General features: G+C 36.0%; 3 protein-coding genes across 4 annotated transcripts in view; all 3 read right to left on the reverse strand.

Annotated features, from left to right (window-relative positions):
* Positions 1–15,095, reverse strand: part of LOC129754770 (uncharacterized) — a 601,388-nt gene that overhangs the window by 341,866 nt on the left and 244,427 nt on the right. Inside the window, exon 2 of one of the 2 annotated variants that reach the window (XM_055750997.1) lies at positions 1,488–1,513. The exons of the other annotated variant lie outside the window; for it this stretch is intronic. The gene's annotated coding sequence lies outside the window, so the exon portion shown is untranslated. The remainder of the gene's footprint in view (positions 1–1,487; positions 1,514–15,095) is intronic. 2 annotated transcript variants of the gene reach the window in all.
* Positions 3,510–4,616, reverse strand: LOC129752387 (uncharacterized protein K02A2.6-like). The gene has a single exon (XM_055748177.1). It carries the CDS (start codon positions 4,614–4,616, stop codon positions 3,510–3,512), a length of 1,107 nt encoding a protein of 368 aa, XP_055604152.1.
* LOC129752388 (uncharacterized) lies at positions 6,855–8,298 on the reverse strand. Its single transcript, XM_055748178.1, has 2 exons — positions 8,152–8,298; positions 6,855–8,090 (listed from the first exon to the last, which is right to left on the reverse strand). The coding sequence occupies exon 2, from the start codon at positions 8,085–8,087 to the stop codon at positions 6,855–6,857; it is 1,233 nt and encodes a 410-aa protein (XP_055604153.1). The 5' UTR covers positions 8,088–8,090; positions 8,152–8,298.

The following is a 15,095-nucleotide window of genomic DNA, read 5'->3' on the forward strand; positions in this document are numbered from 1 at the left end:
AAAAAATATACATCAGAAAATTTTCTTATTTTTACTCTTACCAAAAAAATGCTATTTTTGCTGCTTCCTAATCTACTTTACAGTGGAACACAATTTTGACTTGGAGTTCAAGCTGATCAAGAAAAACGAATAGAACAAATATTTTTAAGGTAAGCCCGTAAGGGATCCAACAAACAATGAAAATAAAGCGAGCCTTGAACCTCATTTTCCATTAACTAAATGAATTCGAACAAACCATGGAATAATAAAACCACCACAGTAATTCAACAAAACTCTCAGCTTAGAAAAAATATATTTAAAGTAAAGATCCCACGTATGTAGATGTAACATTTGTTGATAGGATTAAATTCCTTGTGTTTTCTGTTTCCCGATTTTTACTAAGTAGTACAACATAAATCATATTTATCTCCAAGCAATAAAAAGCTTAAACTGCAAATCCGAGAAACAAATTGAAAAAAAAAATCGCAACTGACTACCTAAGCAGGTTACGCAAATTAATACATAACCCATTTATCGGATTAAATCGGGTAAAACAAACATCCTACACAAATAAATAAGTCGCGTGGGAGTTGGACACTCAAACACGTCCGTGCTCGATAAGTGCCGGGCGAACCCGAACTACTTAATTTTTTTTAAATAACTGAAATTATGAAAAAAAATTCAAAATAATGAAATAAAATAGAGAACATTAAGATTGTTATCAAAGTATGTTTCCAGATGCGTAAATGAAATGCCGCAAACACACATCGAGCTGGTTGGCCGTCTTTTAACAAAAACTCTAATGGAACTATATTCGGGTGTTTGTTTCATTTTCCCCGCACACAAAGTGTACAACTTAAGTTAAGGAAAAGAGAGAGTGAAATTGAAAAATGCCATTGGTTTAAAATCCCTGAGAAAATAGAAAAAAAAAATGCCATCATGGAATATCCTCACCGGTTTTTTTCCGTATTCGTCAGAGAAGTTGCCTTTTCGCCACCCAGCGGCGCATGTCAAAAGTTACTCCTGATCTAGGTGCGAGGCGCAAGGTATCCTTCTAGCACAGTCACATACATCACTTCAACACAACACGAAAAATCCCAGATCAGCCAAACAAAACTATATTTTTTCTAGAAAACACATTACAGCAGGACCAAAAAAGATACCGACAGAAAACGCGACCGTTCTCAAGCACAGCTTGCTGCGAGTCCAATCGGCCGAAAAGAACCAAAGTTATTAATGAAAAACTGGATTTTCATGTTTCTCCTGAACAATATTTCTCAAAATTCCATACAAAATTCAGGCTCATTAAACGACCTCTTCCCGTTATCTGATCTGGCTCAAATTTGGCATGAGATATTGTTCTAGGCCAAGGCCTGTTTTAGCCTGCAGCGCATAACTTTTCCAAAAGTTGGGTGATTTGGGGCACTCTAGTATATCAGTTATATTATTTTGATTTTTAACTTGATGGACTGTGCGGAATGCTCAAAGGATGGGCAATTAAGTCTTACCTTTAATGATGATTCCAGAAAGTGATCTGAAAGTAAAGTAAAAAAATCCGACAATTAATTGTGCTGCACCTCATAGGGGTGCTATTGGTGTCTGATTTATTTTATAACACTTTTGCTTAAACAATGCAAGAACAAAAAAATTTTTTTAGGTTATTTTAGTAGGTAGTATTTGAGTATCCATTTTAAAATTCTTTTACATTAATAAATTTTCTTACAAAAAGTTACTTTTACAACTTAGTCCTAAAATCAATTAACGAGATCAGGTAATTACTTTCATCGATGATTAAAATCTTTGAATTTGCATAAAAGTCTTGTTGATTTGATTACAGATCCCGTTCGTTTTTGGCAACATCCGGTTTAGGCACATGAGCCAAAATCGAACGGATTTTTGGAACGTCATTACCATATACTTTTCGCTATAACAGGACCAATCTTATTAAGACAAACACCATACATACGTTTTTACGTTTTTGAATGTTGATAAAATATAAATACATAACTCAAAATTAAAAAAAATCAAGCACTCAAAAACAAACAAAAGACCAGAAATGACAAAAAATATCTAAAAACAAGATACAGAATGACAAAAATAACCAATATGATAAAAATTAAAAACATTCTAAACATTTTGAAAAAAAAATCTAAATGTGTCTAAAACTTGATTAAAAAAATAACAAAAATAACTTAAAATTATTAAAAAAAAATGAAGAAAAATTGAGTAATTTATTATAACAATGCTTTATTTTAATTAATAGGTAACAAAACAAGTTGGTGGAAAAACTGTTCGATTTCGGCAACAAAAAATTCTCGAGCGTGTTGCCAAAAATGAAAGAAGCCTGTATTTGATTTGAGCGTGAAAAAAGTTTTTAAAGGTCTACAATATCTAAGAAATAACTTATTCTATGCTCAAATTAAATATACTGAATCTACAAAACTCTTGAGTTAATTGAAATATTTTACTCATCGATGAAAATATATTAAAGATTCAAAAATGAAAGAAAAGGTTAAAAATTAGCGGTTCAAATCTGATTATTGCAAACTTTATCTTAACTAAATATTTTAGTTTGAAAATTGGCTCTTACAAAAACTGCAACATAAATGATCTTAAACATTATACTCTGAAATTATAGAATTCCTTACAGAATTTTTTAAGTGAAGATTACATGTTTTAATCGCCAAATATTTTTCCTAATTAACCCATTCCATACTTAAAACCTTTTGAATGTTAGGAGATATTAATTTTCAATAAAATAAGCACATAAAATTAGATTCTAATTTTTATTGGTGGTTCTTAGTTGAATTTTTTATATAAACCAACTTTGATTAAAATTTTAAATTTTAAATTGAATTCTCATTAAAAAAAAGTATCAGTCCACGATATCTTGCAATTTCAATTCCACAACGAAACATTTATCTTGAAATCTCGCTAGAGCTTTCATTACGTCTAAAGAAACAAAATGCTAACAAACAGTTTTTGTAGTTTTTGTTGAAATGTACAAAAACTGAAATAAACTAGGCCTGGACTGTAAAACTTTTTAACCAGCTAAATCAGAATCTGACTTTTAAATATATTTAAATTTAAATTTAGAAACTGTTTTTGTAGTTTCGAAACTATTTATGAAATATTTAAAAAAAATATGAGTCTTTATTCCAGATCACAATTTGAAATAAGAGCCAAGGAGTGAATGGAATTGTTCCATGAATCTGAAATTTTAAATCTTATGTTTTTGTTATCGATTTGAATTCATTATTTTAATCATCTTGAGCATCTGAAAAAAAAAATTCAAGTGATGAATCTGATTGTGATTTTTCAATTCTGAATCGCCATTATAAAGCTTTGTTATGGTTGTGGTAACCGCTCTACTCCACTATCCAATGAATACTGACTCGGGTTCGGGTTCTGTTATTCGGCGTTTATTTCTTTCTTACACTCTAATTATCGTTTACGTATTTCAAGCTACAAACTAACCAAATACAGGATACCACATCCTCCCCTGGGTTTAATTAGTTGATTTCAAACATTTACTGACTTATAACATTCAAGAACCTTTGTGGCCGTCGAATCGATCTGGTTGGACGTTTTGCTGACTGGTATTCGAAGGTTTCAGTATCAGCTCCACGTTTTTGAGTAGAGGTTATATCCGATAAATTGTCGCTACGGTTGAGCTGAGGAGAAGATATTTCTGATTCAGCTGTGGGTTCGCGTTCTACAAACTTTTTGAGAGCCTTGACGTTCCGGTCGAATGTTTTGTTCGACACCATATCCGTAACCGTTACTCTTCCGGCTCCCGTTATTTCTTTGACTTCATGAAAGGCATTTTTATATACAGTATCTGTTTTATCGCGCTTTTGTTGTGCCACCAACACCGTATCTCCTGGTGCTATGTGTAATTCTTGCGCTCGTCGACGCCTATCTTCCCTCGAGTTTCGTTGAAACTTTGCCAGTTGATCCCTCTCTCGAAGCTCATCGTCGTTACCTTGTTTAAAATCTGTTTTAGTGTTCGGTAAAACTCCTCTGACTACTCTCCCGAACATTAATTCTGCGGGAGGCACTTTTGTAACGTGATGTGGCCATGAGTTATAAGCCGCTACATACTCGGCCAAAACTTCTTTCCAGTTTCTCTTTTCCAGTTTAGCTATTGAGGAAATTTTAGTTATACCTTGCATGCTTCGTTCTACTAATCCATTTTCAGTGGGATTCAAAGGGGTACTGTGAATTAATTTTATTCCCCAATGTTGCTGTAACCAATTTTTGAGCTCAACACTATTGAAAGGTGGCCCATTGTCAGCTTTCAAAGTCTTCGGGAGGTAGTAAGTTTCAAACACTCTTTTAAGCGATTTCTTAACCGTTTCAGTGTCTGATTTCTCCATTGGCATAGCGACTAGAAATCTGGAATAGTTATCAATAAGTATCAATGCTTTCAAGTGATGAATTTCGGACGTGGACCAGAAATCCATCGACACGTAATCCCATGGGTTGTTCGGGAGCTCTATTGCTGTTATTGGAAGAGGTTTACTATTTGCTGTTACCAATTGACAATGTGGACAGCTCCGAACAAATTTCTCGACGTCGCGATCGATACCCAACCACCACAATCCTTGCCGCAATAAGTTTTTCATGGTGGACATCCCTGGATGACAATGATGTGCCAAGCGCAACGCACGATCATGTAGAGAAAAAGGAAGTACAACCTTTTCTTGTTTCATCAAGAATCCATTTTGCATGTAAAAATCTTTCTGGAAAGCTTGGTATTTAACTATTGACTCCGGCCAACGCTGATGTTTAGTAAGATTTTCAACGACGGTCTGCAATTCTTTATCTTTCGTTAATTCATCTTTAACCTCCGCATTAGTGATTGCTAAAAAGCTTTTTCCGACAAATTCCGCACTAGCTGTAACAGCACAAAGCTCGTGAGGCTCCAAAGCAGATTCGAACTGAGGATCATTGCGTCTAATACATATTCTAGATGCCGGGTCAGCAATATTTTCCTTGCCAGATATGTGCTCAAAATTGTATAAATAATGCTCAGTTCGCATCAGCCACCCTTCAGCCCGCGACATGATTCGTTTTCCTACCTCTTTTTTCTTTTTCGAAATAAACATCAAAGCTTCACTGTCACATCGGAGTGTGAATCTGCGACCTAAAAGGTAATAGGAAAACCTCTCCATGGCCCAAACGATTGCCAGCGCTTCACGGTGTAGTTGGGGGTATCGCGATTCCGTTGATGTCAAACTCTTCGACGCACAAGCAATAATACGATGTTCGAAATAAACATTGTCCCTTTGTACAAGAATTGCACCTAGTCCCCATGGGGAAGCATCCGTATAGAGGAACGTTTCATCGTTATCATCGAAAAATCCTCTCTTTATCAAATCGTTGTCAACCGCATTTTTTAAATCCTCAAAAGCTTTTGTCCTCGCATCGTCCCATTTGAACAACACTTGGCCAGTGATCATCTCGCGCAATGGTTTGGTCCTGTGTGAGAAATTGTATATAAAAGGACTGATAAACGTGAGCAGTCCCAGGAAGCTCCGGAGCTCAGTTACATCCTTAGGTCTTTGAAAAAGTTTAATATCTGAGATTTTCTTATCTGCCGGTAGTATTCCTGATCCGTCGATGGTGAACCCGAGAAAATCAACTCTAAGTTGATCGTAAATTGATTTTTGCTCATTTATCGTTAAATTGTTGTGATCAAGTATCTGCTTTACTTGTTTAACGAATGTTCCAAGTTCGACCAGAGTCCGCCCAAAAATAAGGATATCATCAAGATATACAACAATATTTTTGCATGTCACAAGAATTCGTTCCATAACGTGCTGAAATAATTCGGGAGCACATGACAATCCGAAAGGAAGTCGTGTGAAACGCATGAGACCATTAGCCGTCATGGAGGTTGTGAAATGTCGGACATCTTCATGAAGTTCTATATGATGGTAAGCATCCTTCAGGTCCAGTTTCGTGAAGAACAGGTTTCCTTTGCCATTCGGAATGGCAGTCCATATTTTCTCTAATGACGGCATAGGATACGGTTCTCGGATAATAGCTTTGTTGAGCTCTCTGTAATCTATAACGATTCTAAAAGCGCTTCCTCCTTTTGGGACCAGTACGAGGGGTGAAATGTATGAAATGGTGTCCTGCTCTTTATCGGCTCGCTCTATGATGCCTTTAACTTCCATGTCCCGAATTCTATCACGCGTTTCGGCTTCAAAGGCTTTAGGGATATTATACCGAATAATTTGACGTGGATTTGACATCGGATCCACCTTAAATTTGACTCCTTCAATTGGAACCTTCGGAAATTTTGTTTTGATTGTATCTGTTAAAGAAAATTAGCTAAACATTGCTTTTTTTATGTTATTTATGTTTTACCTGAAGCACTTTTCAATTCCGTGTAATTTATAGCTTTAATCGATTTTTGAGGGCCAATTCGAATGAGATCCAATTCTTTTGCTGTTTCGTATCCCAATAATAAAAGGTCCGTTCCTTTTACCACAAAAAATTTAGCTAAACATGGTGGTTGTTCTAGCTGTTCAACACCAATCAGAGCAGTAAAAGAACATTCAACATCCAAAGGACTTTGGTTACCATAGCCTTTAAGAATTTCTTCCGGATAAACGATTACGTCCTGAATTACAGTTCGACAATGTTTTTTAATGTTCCGCCAACCCTCACTGGTTATCGTGTTGACTGTTGCCCCACTGTCAATAAGGAAATCAAAACGCAAAGTGCCTATAGTGCACTTGATAAATCGGGGATCTTTGGATAGCATTGTTTTCGAGGATTTGGTTACCAACTAGAATAAAGAACAAAAGCAAAAATTTAGTTTTCGAAAACAATTAATTTATTTCAAAATAAATTATTCAACATTAATTGGTCAAGTTGTCTTCAATATCTACCTGATTTATACGGGAAGATTCTTTCTTCAAGTCAAGCTGTCTTTCAGGACCGTTATCACGATCTGAAAAAACTTTGTTTCGGGTAGAACGACAAAACTCAGCGTAATGGCCCCTTTTTCCACAACTGAAGCACTTGGCTCGAAATGCTTTACAAGATCTCGGTCGATGTTCTTTTCCGCAGTCATCACACTCCTGTATGATGTTCTGAGAAAGTGGGGACCATTTTTTCTCAAAATGTTTTTGGTTCCTGAATCGCTGATTACCTCCACGATTGTTCAGTTGGTTTCCAAAACTTTCGTAGCCTGGGTTTCGAGTTCGGATTCCACGGTTTATCGGATGCCTTGTATGCAGCGCATTGACAGGCTTCACGGCTCTGTCATTGGAAAATTCATGATCGAGCTCCTTGGTTGAATCGACCTTGCCATCTGGTTCGGAATTTTCGGATCTTATGAAATCCAAATGCTTACCGTGATCGATGATGCGTTCTAAATTGTTTCCCAAGACATCCGAAATCTCGTAAAGTTTTCTTGATATTTCGGGGATAGAGCGCCTGAGCAAAGCTTGCAACAGCTCCTCTTCTCGTTGCTCCGGACGAAACTCGCAAAATTTTACCTGTCCTTCGAGGCGTAAGACCCAATCGGTGAAAGTTTCATTGGAACTCATACACATATCACGAAACTTCATACGTTCTTTAGTATGATCACAAGTTTGGTTGAAGTATTTATTCAACCCAGAAACGGTAGCATCGTATATGTCACTTTTTGCATCTGTAACGAGCTGTTCTTGCAACTCTATGATGTTCAAAAGAAAACCTCCAGCGAAAATTTTCATCCCAGTCAATTTGGTTCGAGAGTCGACACGAGCCTTACAGGAAGCAATTCTCTCGAATTGATCCCGAAACCTGATCCACTCCGCCTTGCGACCGTTTGCTGCTAGTGCCCCGTCGAATGGCTTCAATGGCCAAGCTCCAGCCAACCAATCGGCAGCAAATCCGGCTCTACCAGTCGTTTCTTGGGTGATTCGCTTTTCGGCTGGGGCAGTTGGAAGGGTTGGTTTTTGGCCTTCATTTCCAAAACCAACTCCGGAATCAATCGTTTGCGGCATCGTCAAAACATCTTCTTCATTGAACATGCCATTCGCATGCGTCTCGTTCTCGGATTCTTCGGACATCGAAACGTCGCTCTCATGCCAAAAACCACTCATTTCCTACAATTATTCAATTGATATTGAAATCTCGTCGAACTTGCACCGGAAAATTTCTACTTACGATCGATGGAATGAAACCAATCTGGCTCACAAAATATCCTCGGAAAAATCACTGCAAAATAGACCACAAACTTGTGCTATTCAACACTTTGCTGCTTGAAAAAAAAAAATCCTCGCAAAAATCTCGGCTAAAACAAAAAACCAACTTATGCACACAACAGACGCTTGCTAAGTGACGAAAAAAAAACCGTTGAGTTTTCGTCTGTCGCAATAGTGTTCCCTCTCTTTCAAAATACTTTCTCTCTCACGTACACTGTACTGAGCGAGGGAATAAACATGCGGATCGAAAATCCAATCAACATTCCCGAGAGAGTAAGAGAGAGTGGCAGGGAACAAGCTGTCACAATGAAAAGCCTTTTTCTTACAGAATGCGGGATAACTTCACTCTCAATTTGGTATCATGTCTCCCACAAATTATGAAAATGATTCAACATGTGCGCAAGCGAGATGCAGCACACAGTATATAAAATGACAGATTGTTCTCTGTGAGAGGGATTGACTGTTTTGGGGCCCATCCTCAGCCTCAATTTGAATCAACGACATCGATTATTCTCCTTGAACTGTCCGTATAAGAATATTTTCATCACTCTCACACATAAGAATTTTTCCATTCCAAAACCGTTGAAAGGCACGCGCACTTTTTTTTTTCTCTGGGCAACACGAATCTGAACCTTTACTATCGGCATGAAATTTTTTTCAATAAATGACTTACGAAAATGCACTCAATATCAACGCTGTTTTCAGTATATTGAATCACAATTTGTCCAGGAATGAAGCCAGAAAGGAACATTTGATGTCGAATTTCTTTACATGGCTAAGAGCTTAGACTCTGCGAAATTTTATACTGCATGTATGAAAAATAATTCGGGCAATGAGCTTCACCTCTGCGCCATTTTCCGTCCACTTTGAGAATCAGGGAAATCACTGTCGTCATGAAATACCATTGGCAATGAGCTAGAACTCTGCTCAAGTGTGAATTTTCGTTTTGCATTGACCATGAGCCAGAGCCTCGGTGCAACGCATTAGTTTTACATAGTTTTTTTTCTGATCGGCAATAATATTGGGTCCTCTGGCTATGAGCAAAACTCAGCGCAAGGAAAAACATTGACCATGAGCTTCCTCGGTGCAATGCTAAAACGATCAGGTTCTTTCCTTCGAAACTATCGGACTTTGCCTCCTCTGGCTATGAGCAAAACTCAGCGCAAGGAATGGGCTTTCGTTCTGGCAGGTTCGCCAAAATGTGGTAACCGCTCTACTCCACTATCCAATGAATACTGACTCGGGTTCGGGTTCTGTTATTCGGCGTTTATTTCTTTCTTACACTCTAATTATCGTTTACGTATTTCAAGCTACAAACTAACCAAATACAGGATACCACAATGGTTACGGTTTTCGAAACAAGAAATCATGATTTTTGAAACTGATGAATCCAAATTTGAACCGAGATCTCAAAACAGCTTTTTATTTCTTATTTCTAATGATGATTCGAACTGAAGATAACAATCCTTTAATTAAGGTTGCTAGATTGCCCGGTTTTTCTGGGTTTGCCAAAATATTTACAACAAAACTTGGGAATTTTTTATTGAAAATGCCCGGAGTGAGTGTGAGAATAAGTATTTTTGGGTTTTGACGAAATTTACCCAGATATTGCAAGGATTTTCAGTCGTCAATTAAGAAATGAATTTCCCGAGTATTGACAGGTTTATAGAAAATTGCTCGGTTTACCTTACCTTAACTGGATACAAAATTCAAAATATGCAAACCGAAAAATTAATTGTTTTTTTTATTTGTAACCAGAACCTCTGAAATGAGTTAATTCTCATTTTTAATTTGAACTAAGCACTGAAGTTCTTTCAAAAAATGAGAAAATTTTCAAAAACTGTTGCAGAATTCTAAACCTGGGATCAGTTTTTCAGGTTTTGGCACCCTGACCCTGACAAAAATGACAAAAATGACAAAAATGACAAAAATGACAAAAGTGACAAAAATGACAAATATGACAAAAATGACAAAAATGACAAAAATGACAAAAATGACAAAAATGTAAAAAATGAAAAAAAAATTATAAAATTTACAAAAATGACGATCCTTGCGCTAAGATACATCTTCAACTCAATGGAACCATCAAAGCAAATGTTTCTCGATGAAAGGGTCGGTTAACACAGTCACGGTGCCCCCCTGGACCGTTATTATAAAAAAAAAGTGACCATCAAAACCAAGTATAGGGCTCGATTTCTTAGGTAATTCTACACCTCTGGGCAAATTTTTAAAAAAATCCCTAGTCGAATTTTCGAGAAATCTTGATTTGAAGTTTTTAGGTCAAAAAAACCAATCTTTATATATATAAATGAATTTCTGTCTGTCTGTCTGTCTGTTCCCTATAGACTCAGAAACTACTGAACCGATTTACGTGAAACTTGGCAGGTGGGGGTGTTGGAGGCCGGAGAAGGTTCCTATTATGGTTTGGGACCCCCTCCCTAACAAGAAGGGGAGGAGGGGCCTTCCAAACAAAAGACAATTTTTTGCATAACTCGAGAACCAATCAAGCAAATGGTATCAAATTTGGCATGGGGTGGTATTTGGGAACGGAGAATATTTCAATGAATATTAGGTATCCCTCTTTCCTCTCAGTGGGGTGATAGAAAGGGGGAGGGGGGCTACCATACAATTTTTCACATAACTCGAAAACTATTCAAGATATTGGAACCAAATTTGGTATGGGAAGGTATTTGGATACGAAAAATATTTCTATGATTATTTGAGATCCCTCCCTCTTTACAGTAGGGAGATATAAAGTGGGGAGGGGCCCCCTTTTTAATTTTTACATAACTCAAATACTAATCAAGCAAATGGAACCAAATTTTGCGTGGGTGGATATTTGGGAACGTGATATGTTCTTATGATTGTTTGAGACCCCTTCCTTCTTCCAGCGGGGAGAAAGGAAAGAGGGAGGGAAGTTCCATACAATTTTTATTGCATAACTTAAGAACTACAACAACAAATGGAACCAAATTTGGCATGGAACGATATTTGGGTACGAGAAATGCTTCTTTGAATATTTGGTATCCCTCAATCCTTCAAAAAGGTGGATGAAAAGGGGGAGAAGAGATTTCCCTTACAATTTTCAGTATAACGTATAACTGAAGATCTGATCGAGCACATTTGAACCACATTTGGCATGTTAGGGTATTTGGATACGAGAAATGTTTCTATTATAAATAAAAGCCCCACCATTTTTTCAGCGGAAAGATATAAAGGGAAGGGGGGCTACCATACATTTTTGTGCATAACTCGAGAATTAATAGAGCAAATGAAATAAAATTTGGTATCCAAAATTTGTTGAGTACAAAAAATACTTTTATGAATATTAAGTTCTCACTCCTCCATTCAAAGGGGCGAATGGAAGGGGGTTGGTAGTTCCTTTCAAGTTTATGCATAACTCAAGAATTTACATCGCAAATAAAACCAAATTTGGCATGGGATGGTATTTTAATAAGAGAATTTTTTTATGTCAAACGATTCCTTTCTTGCAGTGGGATGATAGAATTGGAAATAAAGGAAGGGAAGGGGAAAGCTGACATTTAACTTTTTTTTTTACAAAATCCGAGAAATAGAAAAAACTTAACATGGAAAACCATTTTGGTATGATTCTATGATTATCTGACACACCATCCTCCTTTCAGTGAGTAGGTACAATAAATTTGAGAATGCTCATTTGAAAAATAATATGATATTTATTTCAGTAGATGTAAAAATTTTGGTTGGATAAAATTTCCAAATCAAAATCTTTCAATACGAATTTGAAGTCTTATATTAAAATTGGGATGATAACTAAATTAAGAAACTCAGTATTATTAATTGGTCCAATTTAATCAATTACAGTTTTTTTAATAGATTTTTTTTTTGAAAAATAGGGATGGAAAAGGGTAAACCAACTTAAATTTCAATAATAATGATTGGAAAGTGAAAAGTTACAATAATCCCCGGTATTAACCCGGATACTGCCCGGTAATTCCGAAATGTTTTTCATGAAAATTCTCTGTTCTCTCTAGGCGCTGTAAACCAGTTTTGGCAAAATAAGCTGCTATTTTAGTGCAGTAACCATAAGTTGAAAAGTTAACGTAATAATAAACATTATTATTGAGCAATACGTTTGTATGTAATGAAAACGAGGAGATATTTTTGTTTGTTTCACCTGTTCTTTACCAAACATCCTGATATATTTCGATTTAAAAAAATGATAATTCAAGATATTTTTCCTGAGAATCTTCTTAATGTAGAGGAATGAATCCAACTGTAAGTTGAAATTTCAGAGATAAGACAAGATGAAAATCAATGTTGAAAAACATGCGAAAAAATTCGCCTTGTCTCCCGGTAGGACTTGAACCCACATCTTGCGCCTCTCCGGGGCTTAAGGCGAATTTTTTCGCATGTTTTTCAACATTAATTTTCATCTTGTCTAGTTCCTGAAATTTCAACTTACACTTGGATTCATTTCTCTACAAAAAATGACTGAATGTTTGAGTCAAGACCCATCTCTGGGTCACATTTTAAAAATTCTTCCCTGATTTTTTCACGCATCGATTATGTATGCACCCGATTTTGTCTTCCCTCCGATTTGTCACCTTTTAACCCGATTTTGTCTCTATGTTTTATTAAATGTAAAAATACTCAAATTTAAAACTTCTTATTTTGGGATGAATTGATTGATATCGCTTCAATTGACAACATTGGTATACAACATGATAACATCAATAGCGATAGTGAAGATGACTTTTGAATGACTCAAAGAAAAGATGCCCGTTTATCTACAAGATATTTTTATTCAGAATTGAACAGTAGTAAAGTTGAAAAAACAACCAAAATAATAAATATACAACATTAATAATTGAAACGATCAAAAAGCTTGTGTAGAAACCCTTGAAGCTAAAGCGTTATTAAAGCGTCAAAGCAAATTTCGAGAAAACACGCTTTGAAATGGTTGTGTTAATTCCAATTTCTAAATTTTTATCCAATTTTTTTTTCTTTCGATTGGTTATAAACTTAAAATCGACTATTTCGCTCTTTGGCTTTGAGAGCCTAAGCTTTTTTCAAAGAAATTTCCCTTATACGCCGTGAAAAGATGACGTCGTTTATAGAGAGATCTAAAGCATCAGCCGAATCAACTTTATTTTCCAACATCTGTGCAGCTTCATTCGGTATAAGCAGAAATAATGTTCCCTTAGTTGTCAGTTTGGATTTTTTTTATATTGGACGTTGTTTGGAACAAAATATTTTTCAATCTTATTTTAATACGTTGTTTTTTTATTAGGTCATTGGGATTTTGAGAACTGTGGATCATTCATTCTTCTTGATAATACTGGTCGAAGAAAAGTGTCCGGTCCCGGCCCGGTAACCCGGATTTCATTGAAAAATGCTCGGATTTTGCCAGGATTTATTTACTTTATTTGTCAAATTAAACAAAAAAAAAACACACAACTTACACCTCCAAAACGAAATATTTTGAGCAAGTTTTATAAAAATAATCATAAAAGGTTTTTTGGAAGCCTCAAATACGGTTCAAATTGTATCCATGAGTTTTGATGAAAATTTTTTTTCTTTATATTTTTTGATTTTTGTTGAGGAATTTTTGAGTTTTGACGAAATTTGCCCGGATACTGCCCGGATTCATGGTCGTCAATTTGAAATCGAATGCCCGGATTTTACCAGGTTTTTATATAAAAACTACCCGGTTTGTCCAGCCCGGATGTGTGCTGAAAAAAATCTGGCATCCTTATGTATGATTAAAGTAAAGTTAATTTTTTTCCCTCGGGGAGCCCCCCTCTGAGCCGGAAGGTTCTGGGCAATTGCCCCTATTGCCCACCCCCTTAATCCGGCCTTGCATTTGACACAACTTGAAAGATTTTCATAAAATTAGGTTTAGAGGAATAGTTGGACAAAAAAATCGCTTATGAAACGGGGGGGCGGGGGGTGGGGGGAATTGACAGAAAAAAACAACACTCATAACATTTTCAAGTTACATGGTGAGATAATTTGTTCTCATAAATATTTCCCGGCACATTGAAAATCGGGGACTCCCATAGAGAACTAATATTTTATACGGCATAACTCGAACAATTGTTGAGTGATTTTTATTAATTTGAAACATTTGATTTAACGCTTAAAGATGATTTATTGTAATGAATGACCTTTGCCACATTTTAGCATAGCAGAGGTCCAACACAAACTCTTAAATTCAAAACTTTTTTTTTGTGGCACGGGTACCATAAACGGGTGATCAGGATAACGTAAAATTTATCACCCGAGTGTTTTCATTTTTGGACGAAGAATGATTTGTAGATCATGCTTATACTTATGCTTATGATCTTGTCAGCATCCCGGTGAGTAATAAAAGTACATTTAGAAGAAACGTGGACAACAGTACCATACGTTTCCATGAATATAAAATGTTTGAAATATTCACATTGGAAGCGCTTTTGCTAAAACTTTCTGTGCTCCTTGATGTTGGCTCTTGAGAGTTCGTTTTTCTTTGGATTGAAATGAGCTTATCTGCACAAAAATTTAAAACGTTGCGATGTAAATTGAATCAATTGATAAATTGTAATTGTATCATACCTAAGGTTGCCAGAATTTTTTCAGCACGTATCCGGGCCGGACAAACCGAGCAATTTTTATATAAAAACCTGGCAAAATCCGGGCATTCGATTTCAAATTGACGACTAAAAATTCGGGCAATATCCAGGCAAATTTTGTCAAAACTCAGAAATTCCTCAACAAAAATCAAGAAAAAAATATGAATTTTGTTTTTTCATCAAAACTTATCTATTGATTTTGAACCGTATTTTAGGCTTCCAAAAAACCTTTCATGATTATTTTTATAAAAATTGCTCAAAAAATTTCGTTTTGGAGGTGATTGTTGGTTTTTTTTGTTTAATTTGCCAAATT

The sequence above is a fragment of the Uranotaenia lowii genome, chromosome 3 (assembly GCF_029784155.1).
Source record: "Uranotaenia lowii strain MFRU-FL chromosome 3, ASM2978415v1, whole genome shotgun sequence".
Lineage (NCBI taxonomy): Eukaryota > Metazoa > Arthropoda > Insecta > Diptera > Culicidae > Uranotaenia > Uranotaenia lowii.

Excerpts from the sequence above, each read along its gene's own strand:
- LOC129752388 (XM_055748178.1), bottom strand. The coding sequence starts at position 8,087 with ATGAGTGGTTTTTGGCATGAGAGCGACGTTTCGATGTCCGAAGAATCC.
- LOC129752387 (XM_055748177.1), bottom strand. The coding sequence starts at position 4,616 with ATGTCCACCATGAAAAACTTATTGCGGCAAGGATTGTGGTGGTTGGGT.